We start from the raw sequence: 15,000 nt of genomic DNA, 5'->3' as shown, positions 1-15,000 counted from the left end.
AAGAATTATTCATTAACGCTTAACGCTGAATTAAAACGACCAATAACGCTTCACGAGGAATATACTGATAACGCTTAACGTTGAATTAGAGCGGGCCGGTAACGATTAACGGTAAATTAAAATAGCCCATAACGGTTAACGAAAAAGGGCATGCAGACCCTCTTTTATGTTTACCTCCGCAGAAGGAAATGTTGAAGAAAAAGTTTTATCCATACTTTTTCTACAGAGCCAAGGTTCTTCCTTTCCTATGTGGAGTCGGGTGTCGTCGTGGTAGCAAACTGTGGTAGATCAGACTGTGAACCGGGAGACCCGGGTTCGATCCCTAGTCGTACTTGGGACATGTCTGGGCATGTGCCCGACGTTGTGTCCTTGGGAAAGGCACCTTACACGACTTTCCTCACTCTGAATGGGTGAATGGGTACCTAGCTTCGGTTGGGTAAAGCCGTATTGAGGTCAATATGTGGCGCCGAATGGTAGCCGCACAGACCCTTGCGACAGTTCCACAAAAATGTGGGTGGAACAAATATATATCATGTATATCATTATGTGTATTATTATGTGTATCATTACCATTTGTATAATGTGATTGTAAACCCTGTATCAATTCAGCGATTGCAAGGGTGATGTTTGGCCAATAAACCAGGCCGATAAACCATTCCTTGGCTCTGTATAAAGGTGCTCAGTTGTTATCCCCTAGGAATGATCGTAAAGGTTGCCACTGACCTTCCGAGTTCGGGTTCACATGCCAGGGACACATAACTCGCGCCTGCGCAGCTGCGCGGTCTCTCGGTTGGTATTTGGAACAGACTTGAGCGCGCAGACTCCATAGTCGTCACCAACAGCTGGAAAATAGTGGAAATTTATTGACACAACAAAAGTACAGCGACTTTCGTAAGGTCTTAAACTATACATGTAGACATGCAGAAAGATACGTGGGTACAACAAAATTGACCCACGTACAAAACAATAGTTGAATCAACCAGTGCTACTTGGTCTAGCTAAGGTCTAAACATCCTTTGATATACTGAACTATTTGTACACAGTAAGGGTCATTCTTGTTTCATATAAGCTAATTTAGATTGTCGTCAGTAGTATATAGTAATCAAACAATGACTAGTCTAAGTAACAGCAAACACACAGTTACGTACTATGTCTTACATATTATTAGATGCACCTCTTGAACGGCCGTTACTAGGCAGATTTCACTGAATACACTAGAAAATCAAGAAAGGCGAAAAATTCGTGCTTACCGATTAGGCTGGTATTTCGTAGCCTCCTTGGCAAATTCTTCAAAAGAGCTCTTTTTGGGGGGGGGGGTTAAATCAGTTTTGGCAGTCTCTTATGGAGGCGGGTATTTATGACAAAAGAGGGAAAACGCTTATCGTAAGTCCTCCTTTCAGGCTTTTTGGTCCAAATGTTTTCTCCACAAGTTGCGTGTGGTTTTGGATCCAACTAAACGCCGTGCCCCGACCTATGTACAGTGCAGGCATGCAGTAATGTATCGTCTGTACCATAAGAAAATCGATTACTTGGCTGGCTGCCACCTTTGGTCACGCTCATAGCACGGAATATCAGATGTATCAACAGAATAAAACAGCAGGAATATGTCAACAACTTGCCTGAGGCCAAAGCAAGTAAATTTTATGGATGACATCCCCAGCATACTCCAAATCTAATGCGAGCGGGCGAAAAAAAACAAGGCGGACCGAAAAAAACAGGGTTCCTACATTTTAAAATTTTGACTCAATCATTGTACAAATGGTTTTGATTCAGTGGAAACATCACATATACACATCCAACACCACATATCACTGCATCAAAGTAAGAAACAAAACATTAAATCAGAGCCTTTTCTTGTTTCCTCTCTTCATAGTTATCTGTCATCCACCTTCCGGCGTGGCAACAGACATCTTTGCCCATTTTCGGCATGGTGACCACTGTCAAAACCCCAAAACTCATGCGAAAATTAATGCGCGCTGATGTCATCCATGAAAATTACTTGCTGTGCTTATTGTGCTAACGGACTCCAAACATCCATGTAACATCCACACACCGCCCCCACCCCATGTTTGCGCCATGTCAAACTGTCTCAGATGACAAATGAAAAATCAGGTATTATGTTTGTGCGTTAAAAGAATATCTTTCTAATTTGATTTTTGTTTGGTTTGCGATGGGTCCTACATTAAAGGGGCACCTTGCACCAATTTGCACCAAAATTAAAATATCTTATTTGAAAAAATCTTCAAGTGGTTGTAGTTTATTACTTCCATTTTGCAACCTATTTGTATAATTATCTCACATTTCTGACATTTGTGTCGGTGTGTCACATAATTGTGGCGTCGTTGGCGGAACGGTTGGAGGGTTGGCTCAAACTAACAGGTCCCGGGTTCGATACTCACCATGCCCCCGTTGTACCCCTGGGAAAGGCACTTTACACGACGTTCCTCCATATACGATGGAGTGACGGCCAACTTGTCTGTTAGGCTAATCTGCCAGGATTATTTTAACAATGTGAATTTGTACTGATAAACAGTCTGTTATTCTTATTGAAGTAAACTTAAAGATACATGATGGGATATGATAATATCATATACCATCAAGTTTTACTCCCATCCCATCAAGGGTTACTTCAATAAGAATAACTGTTTATCAGTACAAATTCACATTGTTAAAATAATCCTGGCAGATTAGCCTAACAGACAAGTTCGCCGTCATTCCATCGTATATGGAGGAAAGTCGTGTAAAGTGCCTTTCCCAGGGGTACAACGGGGGCATGGTGAATATCGAACCCGGGACCTATTAGATAGCCATAATCATTGTTCATACAGTCTGTTTATTTTGTTAAGGATTTGATGTCCTTATAATGGTACAAACGACGTGTAGTTAGACTGAACTGAGCGGGAGTTAGGATAGACTAAAGATTCTGGTCTCAGATCGGGGTTTTAGAACAGATTTCATAGATGACATCTACATTTTCGCGCGAGTGAAATCAATAAGCTGCTGGATAAACACAAGAAAATGATAGAACATTTCGTAGTTTCTTGATAAACAATCATTATGTTTTCTAAAGAATATGTACCTACGTGTACATTTGAATTTGACCAGCTGTTTTTAAACAGCACGACTTATCTGTCTACAAGACGGAGAAGAAATGAACTAATTCTAAGAGGATGTTTCCAGTGTTGTCCTTACTTCATGTTCAAACGAATGTACACATTGTCATAAAAGCTTTAAGAAATAAGACATTAATATGAAATATGTCATATTTCTTTAACGAGTTTGTTTCAAGGCCAAGAGATAGCCAAAGATAGATAAAATGTGGGACGGAAAGGAAAATAAAGTTCTTCACCCAATTCTTCTTCAAGTGTTCTCTTCGTCGTCCGTTCTTTATACGAAATAAGAAGCAAAACTCAACGTTACTTTGGACCACCCCCCCCCCCCCCACACAGACACAATGACTCTAGTTACAGCTGACATCATAATGTTAACCTCGTAAATTAATTAGTAACGACCGTGGGTCATGAGACTTTGGCACTTGCTTTCGCTTCAAATATCCTATTAGTTTTGTGTGTGTGTAAATCACTAAACATATTAAAACTGTTGAATGAATGAATTTTAGAAGTTTTTTTTTCATTACATTATTCCATAATTAGTCTAATAATCATTCAGGGTTGTAGTAATATTTGAGCGTAGAGACAAACGTTTGTTTTATGCATGGATATTTTATTTCCTTAGTACCAAATATAGCACACCCAACCTTCCTGTCACATTGACACAGTTAAAAAATCATAGATCCGCATTGAACCATAGTAGTTCCTGTTTATTGCAGAAATACCCAAAAAGCGCAAAATCCTAAGCAGTCTTAAACAATGTTAACTACAGTATCAATGAAAGTCAACAGATATAACAGTTGTATTAAATTGTTACATTGTTACAGTCTTTATTGTTACAGTGGTTTCAAACTGTTTCATTCATGAGTTTCCCATCATCAGGATGCATTGCGAAAACAGGGGTCTAAACCTCATTTGCATAGGAAAGAATCGGAATGATCCTGTTGACGTGAAACAGCTTGTTTTTCAGTGTGTTTGAAGGTGTTGGGGCATTTTATTGTCAACATTAATTAAATTTAATACTATGGGTCTAATCTGACAGCAAATAGAGAATTAAGTTTTTGTGTTCTTTTCAACATAGAACATGGTTTCTAACATTACAGCATCAGTTAGCGTCACCACTATAACGTTACAAACCACATATTCAAAAAAAATCATGCTCTATTTGTTGTCAGATTCAACCTATAGTAATTTAGTTAACGTTGAGCATAAAATGCCACAACACTTTAAAACACAGTGAAAAGCAAGCTGTTTCACGTCAACAGGATCATTCCGATGCCTTCCTGTCCTATGCAAATGAGGTTTAGACCCCTGTCTTCGCAATGCATTCTGGGGACGGGGAACTCGTGAATTGTTACAGTCCTGATCATTACAGTGGTTTTAAACTGTTTCATTGTTTCTTCTCATCAAGGTAACTTGAGATGATTCTGTCATCAGGAGGACAATGTGTGCCTTGTAAAAAGGCATGAAAGTATTCAAGACGTGCCAACGTCTGCAACTGGAAACTGAAGTCTGACATCCATGTTACTGTTTCATGACATTTTTTCCCGTGTAAAATAAACTTGTAGGAGAAAATGTTGATCTAAACCAATGCTATATTTCCCGGTGTTAAGTTTTTCTAGTTAGTTTTACTGCGGATGGTCGGAGAGCCGTTGTACAGTAGTGGTGAGAGTCCCGCCTGTCGCCTATGGACGTCCTGAAAAAAACGAGCAGAATTAAAAGGGATGAAAAATGATTTGGTTCGCCAAATGATAGTCCGCCGCCTTATCTAGATATGTACTTAAGCTATGCAATGATTACTGTATGAAATGGCTTCATGAAATAGTGCGGATACAAGAAGTACCTGATGCAACCTGGCATATGAAGTGATTCGGCATGCTGCAGTTTTCGTCGGTCCACTTGTCTTTCTGGAAAGGCCTTGAGGAGTAAGAGACGCAATCGCTGTTGTCGCCCCACAGCAAAAGGCTGCTCGGTTCTCCACGACTCCAGGAGCTGTACGGCCCAAGTGCAGAACCATCCACCCACTCAAACCTTCCCTCTTCGCCCTGATCGTGCAGGCCGATCCAGAAGCCCCGACCGTCGCTTACGGACTTGTACAGGGAGATGAGGAAGGCGTCGGTCCCAGCGTCTCGGGGCATGGCGAGGGTTCCGCCGTCTTCACGACAGGCTGCCGCCGCTTCGTTGAAGGTCTTCATTTTCTTGAAGGCCTTGTAGCAGGTCCCACGCCACATTGTGTAACCTTTCGGACACGATGCTGGAAAACAAGTTTTGTATCAAAAACAGGCTAAATATGGATCATACTTAAAATCATGACCTACATGCAACATATGCAGTTAAACACTGTTTTTAAAAGGCGAAATACACCTAGCCTCCCAACATAGATACCAGTGCCCCGCATTAAGTGTTTTTAAGCTAATCGTGGTGGAAAAAAGACGATCAGAACGAGTCAACATAACAGCTGAAAACCAAAATTACGTAAAGTTTGTCCAATTTTGTGAAGACGCTGCTCCAAGGTGGCGGTCCGGCTGCGCTCGTTGTCCAGTTCGCGCTTCAAGGCGTCAACAGTAGTGGACATTTGGCGCAAGGTGTCATGGTCGCGTTTCAAGTCGTCAACAGTGATGGACAATCGGCACATGTCGTATTGGTCACGTTGTTTCAGGGCGTCTTGGTCGCGTTTCAAGGCGCCTTGGACGCGTTTCAAGGCGTCCTGGGCGCGTTTTAAGGCGTCTTGGTCGCGTTTCAATGCGTCTTGTTCGCGTTCCAAGGCTTTAACAGTGGCGGGCAGTTGGCGCAGGTTGTCTAGGTGACGTTTCAAGGTGCCTTGGGATGCTTCACTATCCAGGATCAATGCTGGAGTAGAATAGACAGGGTTTTAGTTAGCTGCGACAATACGTTAACTAAACCTCTGCAGGAGGTTATGTATGTGTGTTTCTAAAGCATAAATTGAGAACATGTGGATAGTTGTGCATGATGTTTAGAAGATAGGAAGGTTCGAGAAGATAATTTGGCAAATGAATGATCTTAGAGCTCTTGTTTGGTCTCTTTTGAATTGTAATGATTGAGGAAATTACTGTATCACAGATAAAAACAGACATTCAAATATGTAGATTTTACCATTGTGCCATTTTATATTCATAAGTTCGGATCTCAGAGATAGCCCCATTGTGTAACCTTCGGAGCACGATGCTGGAAAACAAGTTTTGTGTGAAAAACAGGCCAAATATGGATCATGTTGAAAATCATGACATACATGCAACATATGCAGTTAAACACTGTTTTTAAAAGGCAAAATACACCCAGCCTCCCAACATAGATACCAGTGCCCCGCATTAAGTGTTTTAAGCTAATGGTGGCGGAAAAAAGACCATCAGAATTAGTCAACATAAAAGCTAATAACCAATTTACTTAAAGTCTGTCCAATTTTGTGAAGACGCAGCTCGGTGGCGGCGGTTCGGCGCTTCAAGGCGTCAGCAGTGGTGGACAGTCGAGGCATGTCGTGTTGGTCGCGTTGTTTCAAGGCGTCTTGGTCGCGTTTCTTGACGTCAACAGTGGTGGACAGTCGGCGCATGTCACGTTTCAAGACGCCTTGGGGTGCTTCACTGTCCAGGATCCCTGCTGGGGTAGAATAGACAGGGGTTCAGTTAGCTGCGACAATACGTTAACTAAACCTCTGCAGCACGCTACTCGTGTATGTGTTCTAGTGTTTTGTTAAACATAACTTGAGAAGATATGGATAGTTGTGCATGATATTTAGCAGATGGGAAAGCTCAAGAAGATCATTTGGCAAAGGTATGATCTTGGAGCTCTTGTTTGGTCTCTTTTGAATTGTACTGATTGAGGAAATTACTGTAGCACAGATAAAAAACAGACATTGAAATGAGTAGATTTTACCATTGTGAAATTTTCATAGTCATAAATCCGGATCTCAGAGATTGCCCCCCCCCCAAAAAAAAATTACACCCGCCCAAAAGGTGTGGAAATGTATTTGACTAAAGCCAACCAAAACAGAGAGAGTTTAAACTGCTGCTGTTACATTCCTCTTCGAATACCGGGGGAACCTCTATAATACATAATAGCATTGTGTAGTACCATGCCAGGTCCCTAGCAACAGGGTGTTTGCCACATGAAATCTGAGGGACATGGCATGTGCAGCTCCTGTTTCTCCTAGTGGGTCAGTTAATCCTCAATGTTACTCAGTGAGTCGAGCTGTGCGATGATTACTGGATGAAATAGCTTTATGAAATATAGTGCGGATACAAGAAGTACCTGGTGCAGCCTGGCATATAAAGTGATTCGGCATGCGGCAGTTTTCGTCGTTCCACTTGTCTTTCTTGAATGACATTGAGGAGTAAGAGACGCAATCTTCCATGCCGAAAGAGTCGTCCGGTTCTCCCGGAGCCCAGGAGCTGTACGACCTAAGTGAAGAACCGTCCACCCACTCAAACCTTCCCTCTTCGCGCTGATCGTGCAGGCCGAACCAGAAGGCCGAACCGTCGCTCACGGACTTGTACAGGGAGATGAGGAAGGCGTCGGTCTCAGCGTCTCGGGGCATGGCGAGGGTGCCGCCGTCTGCACGACAGGCCGCGGCAGCTTTGTCGAAGGACTTCCTTTCGCTGAAGGCCTTGTAGCAGATTTCATGCCCCATTGTGTAACCTCCAGGACAAGATACTGGAAAACAAGTTTTGTATCAAAAACAGGCCAAATATGGATCATGTTGAAAATCATAACATACATGCAACATATGCAGGTAGACACTGTGTTTAAAATGCGAAATACACCCACCCTCTTCGAATATGAATACCGGTAACCAGATTAATGTACACTGGGCGAAAAGGCCTCGAATGCAGCCATATGCGCACAGGGATATTTACGCATTTTTAGCAGATACAAGCTGATGCAAACGGATACGATCCGTAAAATATCCTAAATTTGCATTTTTAGGGATCCGGAACGTTTGGATCCCTAAATATCCCAAAATGGGATTTTCCACGGATACCAATTTGTTTCTTGAGGGATTTTTTTGTATACCTGGACTGTCCGGATCCCAAAGCGGGATTTTCCGCGGATTCCAATTTGTTTCTTTAGGGATTTTTGTACACCTGGAGTAACCTGGACTGTCCGGATCCCAAAGAATGCAAAAAGCGGGATTTTCTACGGATGCGAATTTCTTTTAATAGGGATTTTCCGGATATGCAATATTTTGATCCCCACGTGCAGACGTCGGTATTTTACACGAATACGTACATATATAACTTGTGATTTTCCCGTATCCCTATCGGATTTCCATACACATTTCTCTGCATTTGCCTCGGATGCAAACAGACACGGCGTTTGGATTTTTATTATCCGTACCTCGGATCTTCCCGAATCTTTATGGCATTCTCCCCCGGATACGCCCGTGTTTGATATGTATACGTGCAGATCCAACAAGCAAGTTAAATTAGATAAATGAAGGAATAAACGAATGAATAGATTTAGCCTGAAAGCCTTTATTAAAACTCATACTAAGTAAAGCGACAAAGAAGAGAGAACTAACTATACGAATACATGTATGATGTAACATATGTAAAATAAATATTTGCAATACTAAACAGGTAAAACTAGAACTATCACGTCTTGCTTCGCCGGGATGATCGTCTCACAGTCCATGTGTTGTTACAGCCATTATCTGTCTCCTAGTCCCACATCAGGATGGCCTTTGTAGAAGTCTGCGCTGAAGACACGCTGCGCTGTCTTACCACGTTCAATCAGTCGCTTCTGACCTACGAGAAAAAACAACAACAGAAAACAAGTACAGTGTAAAAATGGCATTTCGGCCAGAATGTGCTAAAAACCGTTAGGATAACAGTCTCCCCAGCGGCCCGGATGCCAGCAGTAGGCATTGTTATGCGAGCCAGCATTGACATGTGAAATACGCCCCGGTGAGAAGGCCGGTGCTTTTACATATGGGAACAACAGGTCAGATAAAGGTCACAGATGTGAGTTGCGAAGTTGAATTGCTCTCAACTTTCGTCAGAAATGATCTGAAACCATTATACTAATTAAAAGAGTTTCGAAGGGTTTACTCACTTTTATATGCCGTCAACAGTCTTATTCAGTCGGTTTATGGTCCAGTTCGTCAGGCGAGTCTGCAACTTGTCATGACATGCCTGGCGGCTTCGTGCCCTCGCCGGGCGATGTCCCCGGTACGTCTCTCGTCCTTGTCTCGGCCATTGATAGCTCATAGCATCCAGTCGGTGTACGGTCAGTATCCTAGACTTTGACAATCAATGCCGTGGTTGCTGAACTTATATGAAGCGTATATATATGGACAGCGGGACGATAGAAAGGGACGCACACTCAAGCAAGCGGTCACTTAAAGTGACCGTTGAGTTTGAATCTCCCCCGGGGTTTTCTCAGATTACCCACAAGGCACTGCTGCTGCCGGAAGTGCTCTGCGGATCTGTCGAAAATACCGAAGTGGATCTTTGAGAGATGCTCGATTTTGACACCGGCCAAGGTTGTATGTGAACCAACTTCTTGTCTGATACGCAAAGTTTCCAATCAGCAAAAATCAGTACAGTCACGAATCCGAGCAGACATTTGCTTATGCGACGCGCAAAGGCAACGTTACAATGTACGTATATGGCCGCTACGGGGTGCGCCCTCTTGTGGCGATTGTAATTTCAACAATTTTCCAGATTACCCAGAATTCGCTTCTGCTGTGGAGTGGGCCCGCGGATGCGCACGAAAACAAATTCGGATATTTAACAAATCCCCAGATTACCCAGAATTCGCTTCTGCTGTGGAGTGGGCCCGCGGATGCGTACGAAAACAAATTCGGATATTTAACAAATCCCCAGATTACCCAGAATTCGCTTCTGCTGTGGAGTGGGCCCGCGGATGCGTACGAAAACAAATTCGGATATTTAACAAATCCCCAGATTACCCACAATTCGCTTCTGCTGTGGAGTGGGACCAAGGATGTTAAAAAAAACTCCCAAGAATACGAGTATCCTTGTATCCAGTTTATAGTGGATTGTCTCACTTATATCTATGTTATAAACGGTAGTATTCGAGGTCCAAAAATATGACAGGTCACGACCCCTAAGAATGTGACATCTCCTATCCTAACGACGTATTATATATATTTCTAACGTATACGTAACGAGTTAGTATCCAGACGGATACCATGTCTGCATCCGCTGCGATGTAAGTATCCCTACAAATGCCGCATCTGCATCCGCTGTGAGGCACGGATGCATACGTATGCGTTACGGATGTGTGTGGGATCCGCAATCCTGGGGATTCTTGGTGTGGGATTAGCGATCCTTGGGATTCTTGGGGATCCGCGCAGCATCCGCAAGGAGATGCAAATTCGCATCCTTGGGATCCGGCTGCATCCGAGGTCTTTTCGCCCAGTGGTATGGTTATATTGTATAATACATGTACCTTGCCAGGTCCCTAACAACAACAGGGGGTTTTCCTCATGAGGTCATGAGGTCTGGGGAACAAACATGGCATGTGCAGATCTGATTTTTTTCCCATGTATTTAGTACAAAAATATTTCACTATAAAAAACGTGCTAATCGATATTATGTTGATAAGTGTATGCAATTTGTTCGTGCAATTTTTTCACCTTGTGTGCCACCACAATCTTTACATGGTAAATTAATAAAATTAATGGCACAGCACCTCTGTTATCTCATTAATTTACCAGAAAGAGATTTAATGGCATAACAGGGGTGTTATCCCATTATTTTGCTATATAGAAAACCATATAGAAAAGTTTTTGGTTGTATAATTTAATAGACTTTTCTACCTATAGCTATCCCATTTAAAAAGTTAGCACGTTTTTTAAAACAAGATTTTTGAGTACTAAATAAATGGGACAAATAACCAAAGCTGCATGTGCAGCCCCTGTTTCTCCTAGTGGGGTAGTTGTTCCTCGCTGTTAGCGAGTCGAGCTTCTTTCAATCATGATGTTTCTGACTTAGAGAGAAGAGATCCTGATTCTTGTAGCCCGGACCCTTGCTGAGGATTTTAGGTCACACCATGATGTGGACTTCGGGACTACGGTCATCACCGAGTAAAGAAAATACCCCCAGTGCACAGCTGCATATCTTAAGCCCAGGTCACAATTCGGGACCCGCGGGGCGCGTTTTCGGCCTGTTTCTTGGCACTATCGTACCACACGTGTGCTGGTCTGTGTATTACTTGTTCAGAAGAAGGGTTTTAACCGAGGCATACAGACATTTTCATTCATTTTTTTTTATTCTGGAAGGACTGAAAGTCGCAATGACTGGACATAGCTCTATCATCAGTGAGTCGTAGTGTCCATACACAGGTCTGAGCCTCAACTTAAGCCTCAAACAGGGGCGAACCCACCATTACAGCTAGGGGCATACCAGCCAGGGACCCGCTAGGATCGCCCCTGGACCCCGCCAAGCTGCGAAGTGTAAGAGCCGGTCGGCACCCTATGGCACCCCGCACGGGTCAAGCCGAGAGACTGACCGGGCACCGGACGAGTTCCTAACAGAAACCGGCCGTCGAAGGGACCAAAAGTTTGTGAATTTCATATAGAAGCCGCCGCAGCACCCGACAGGGAGCCGTATACGTAAAGGAATATTTAATTGTGACCCTGACAGCCGGCGCACGCACGGCTTCATGACGCCGGCCAGCGTCTGCACCGAGAACATGCCGAGCACGCCCCGTTGGAAATGTGACTCCAGCTTAAGGCTCGTTCTCATTGAAATTTACAGAATACAGGTAACGGTCGCGGAGGTTACAACATCATCTCACTTTGGCTTTTTTCTCCAACAAGATCCTACAGTTTTTAGCTTCCTCTTTTATGAGCGGTGGCAACAAACACGGCATACTTAATACACAGCACACATTAATAGTATCAGTAGAAGAAATCTGTGCTCCCTGCTATCTAGATAATTTTCACAGGTTTATACCTGTACTGGGTGGTGGTATGCAGCTCTGTGTCCCACGGTTCATAGCATCTCATTTTGAGTGTTGAGAGAATTAGTCTTAGTTTACAAATTGTAAGTTGAATGGCATATTCAAGTAATTCTTCTGTCCTACCTATGTTGGAGTAATCCTTATGTCCTACCTTTGCTGTTGGGCTTTCCTTCACTCAGCATTGCCTTGATGGTGTCGGGGATGTGAGACAGGGATGGTTCTTCTGCCTGTTCTTGGAACTTCTTGGCCTCCGCGGTCCCCTGGCCAGCCTCCGCGGCCCCCAGCTTACCAGTCTCCGTGGCCCCCTGGTCAGCCACCGCGGCGACCACAGTCAGCAGGACAGGCAGTATAATCACGGTCAGCACACCCATGGTTACACTACCTTCTGTAGCTGGTGCTAAGGTTTGAGATAACTGCTACACTGTACAGTATGTCCGACTGTAGTGTCTTCTTACTGTTGTAACACGTCTGACTTCTCACCACTCTTACATGAGTTAAAGAAGTCGTCTAGAAGTGGTCCTCGGGGCACAATCTTGCCGGGCTTTTAAAGGAAGGCTTCATTAATTTCATTATTGTGTTCAATTTTCCCACCAGAAATCCCATTTCTGCCTATCAGTAACCTTGTTTTCGGTCGCCTTGTGACTTGAACTAATATACATGTGTAAGCCTGTGTAATTCTTGCTACATTTCTTTTACTTAATTCTTATGATTAGGTTGCCCAAGGCTGTTCAATAGGGTAAGTAGAGACCACCTACGTGCATATGAAAATGCCACTGAGATCTTGAGTGGTGATGTGGGTGTATGCCTGATCTCAATCATTGTATAGTCAAACCTGTAGAAATATTTACCTCTATCTTCGCAAGGATCACCTGGTCACCGTGTCCACTTTTTGTAGTGGTCCCTTATTACCTTCACGTAGAAGGTTTTTCTTCTCGTGTGTGTGTTTGTCTTGTCCGACGTGTATATGAAAATGCCACTGAGATCTTGAGTGGTGATGTGGGTGTATGCCTGATCTCAATCATTGTATAGTCAAACCTGTAGAAATATTTACCTCTATCTTCGCAAGGATCACCTGGTCACCGTATCCACTTTTTGTAGTGGTCCCTTATTTATTTACTACCTTCACCTAGAAGGTTTTTCTTCTCATGTGTGTGTTTGTCTGTCTGTTGACACGATAACTCGAGAAGGTTTAACTTGATTGTCTTGATATTTGGTAAGTTGGTAAGTCTTGATGAGACCTCAAAATGATTAGATTTCAGACCCCCTAGCGGCTTGGTACAGTGTTGCACCAGAAATTCCGGTTTTAATATCTCATTATCTAGACATGCTAGGGTCACGAAATTTACATTGTGGGTAGCTCTTGTGCTGGCCAGGAAGTGACACGAGTTTGGGCTAACTAGCAGCTTACCCTGGAACTGCAGGAGCCTTTGTTGAAAAATACTCCGGTAGAGGAATCTTTGTTATTTTTGGTTTGCAAGTAGATGCCTGACATAATTAGATGACAATTGTGCAAATAAGGATCTAATTTCCATAAGTAATGGGAATTGTATAATGCCACTGCGTTCCATGATAGGACTAGTCAAACTTGTGTGATATGTAATTGAGAACAAAAGGAAACCAGCAAATATAAATTTTGTAAATGAAGACCTAATTCACGAGAAAATCATTTATGAGAAAATGTCATAATTCCATAGTTGTAACTGCTGGGAACTTCATACTTGCAGAATTTGGAAGTTGAATGAAGGTGGACATTATACATATATTTTTCAAAACAGAACCTCATTTGCATAACCTATAAGGAAATGTTAGAATTGCATTCCTTGTTAGGATAAAACTGTCATTTTCTAACCTCAAATACATGCATGATATAAGACCTGGATGCATGCTCATGTACGAGCAATACCGTTCGTAACATGGCCTTACTTCTTGGTAATGTTGCCAACCCAACCCAAGATAAGTTACATTGGTAGCTGCATTATCAGTACTAGTATTGAACTGTTTCAAGTTGTCTGCTCTGTGCATTGTTATTAGAATTTTGGTTTGTTGATGTGTTTGTGTTTGGTAACTATGGTAACATGAGAGTGCAACTTTTAAAGGATTAATTTCCGGGGTTGAATCAGTATCATGATCATGAGATATCAAAACCGGGAGTTCTGGTGCAGTACCATAATAAACCGCCAGGGGGGTCAGAAAGCTAATCATTTCGAGACCTCATCAAGACCTACCAACATACCCAATATCAAGACAATCCACATAAACCTTCTTAAGTTATCGTGTTAACAAACAGACAAGCACACACACGAACGTCTCCAAAGAAAAACCTTCTTGGTGAAAGTAAGAATAGACCACTACAAGAAGTGGCCACGATGACCAGGTGATCCTTGTGAAGATAGAGGTGGCTACTTGTACAGGTCTGACTGTGCAATGATTGAGAGCAGCCATACACCCACATCACCACTCAAAATCTCAGTGGCATTTTCATATACACGTAGGTGGTCTCTACTTACCCTATTGAACAAGCTTGGGCAACCGAATTATAAGAATTGAGTTAAACAAATGTAGCAAAAAGTAGGGTCTCAAACATTCATGTAAGATCAAGTCACGAGAACGACCGAAAACAAGGTTACTGATAGGCAGCAATGGGATTTCTGGTGGGAAAATTGAACACAATAATGAAATTAATGAAGCTTTTCTTTAAAAGCCCGGCAAGATTGTGCCCCGAGGACCACTTCGACGACTTCTTTAACTCATGTAAGAGTGGTGAGAAGTCAGTGTGTTACAGCAGTAAGAGGACACTGCAGTCCGCATCCTGTACAGTGTAGCAGTTATCTAAAGCCTAAGCACCAGCTACATAAGGTAGTGTAACCATGGGTGTGCTGACCGTGATTATACTACCTGTCCTGCTAACTGTGGTCGCCGCGGAGGCTGGCAAGCTGGGGGCCGC

The 15,000-nt window shown here is 42.9% G+C and overlaps 2 protein-coding genes across 2 annotated transcripts in view; both read right to left on the bottom strand.

Annotated features, from left to right (window-relative positions):
* Positions 1–794, bottom strand: part of LOC109476659 (tctex1 domain-containing protein 1-like) — a 4,263-nt gene extending 3,469 nt beyond the window's left edge. Inside the window, exon 1 of the mRNA XM_019777661.1 lies at positions 724–794. The gene's annotated coding sequence lies outside the window, so the exon portion shown is untranslated. The remainder of the gene's footprint in view (positions 1–723) is intronic.
* A 3,934-nt stretch (positions 795–4,728) lies between these two features.
* Positions 4,729–7,773, bottom strand: LOC109476660 (CD209 antigen-like protein C). Its single transcript, XM_019777662.1, has 3 exons — positions 7,377–7,773; positions 4,953–5,364; positions 4,729–4,819 (listed from the first exon to the last, which is right to left on the bottom strand). The coding sequence occupies exons 1-3, from the start codon at positions 7,753–7,755 to the stop codon at positions 4,729–4,731; spliced, it is 882 nt and encodes a 293-aa protein (XP_019633221.1). The 5' UTR covers positions 7,756–7,773.
* Between the last annotated feature and the right edge of the window lie 7,227 nt (positions 7,774–15,000).

This window comes from Branchiostoma belcheri, unplaced genomic scaffold, assembly GCF_001625305.1.
Source record: "Branchiostoma belcheri isolate BF01 breed outbred unplaced genomic scaffold, Haploidv18h27 scaffold387, whole genome shotgun sequence".
Lineage (NCBI taxonomy): Eukaryota > Metazoa > Chordata > Leptocardii > Amphioxiformes > Branchiostomatidae > Branchiostoma > Branchiostoma belcheri.
Note: the sequence above shows the minus strand (reverse complement) of the source record. Positions and strands in the feature narration are given on the sequence as shown.

What these genes read in the sequence shown, in the direction of transcription:
- LOC109476660 (XM_019777662.1), bottom strand. Translation starts at nt 7,755, where the DNA reads ATGGGGCATGAAATCTGCTACAAGGCCTTCAGCGAAAGGAAGTCCTTC. An exon ending in TATATGCCAGGCTGCACCAG is followed by an intron (nt 5,365 to 7,376) that starts GTACTTCTTGTA and finishes CTTGTTTTCCAG; the next exon opens with CATCGTGTCCGAAAGGTTAC. An exon ending in ATATGCCAGGTTGCATCAGG is followed by an intron (nt 4,820 to 4,952) that starts TACTTCTTGTAT and finishes TTTTAATTCTGC; the next exon opens with TCGTTTTTTTCAGGACGTCC.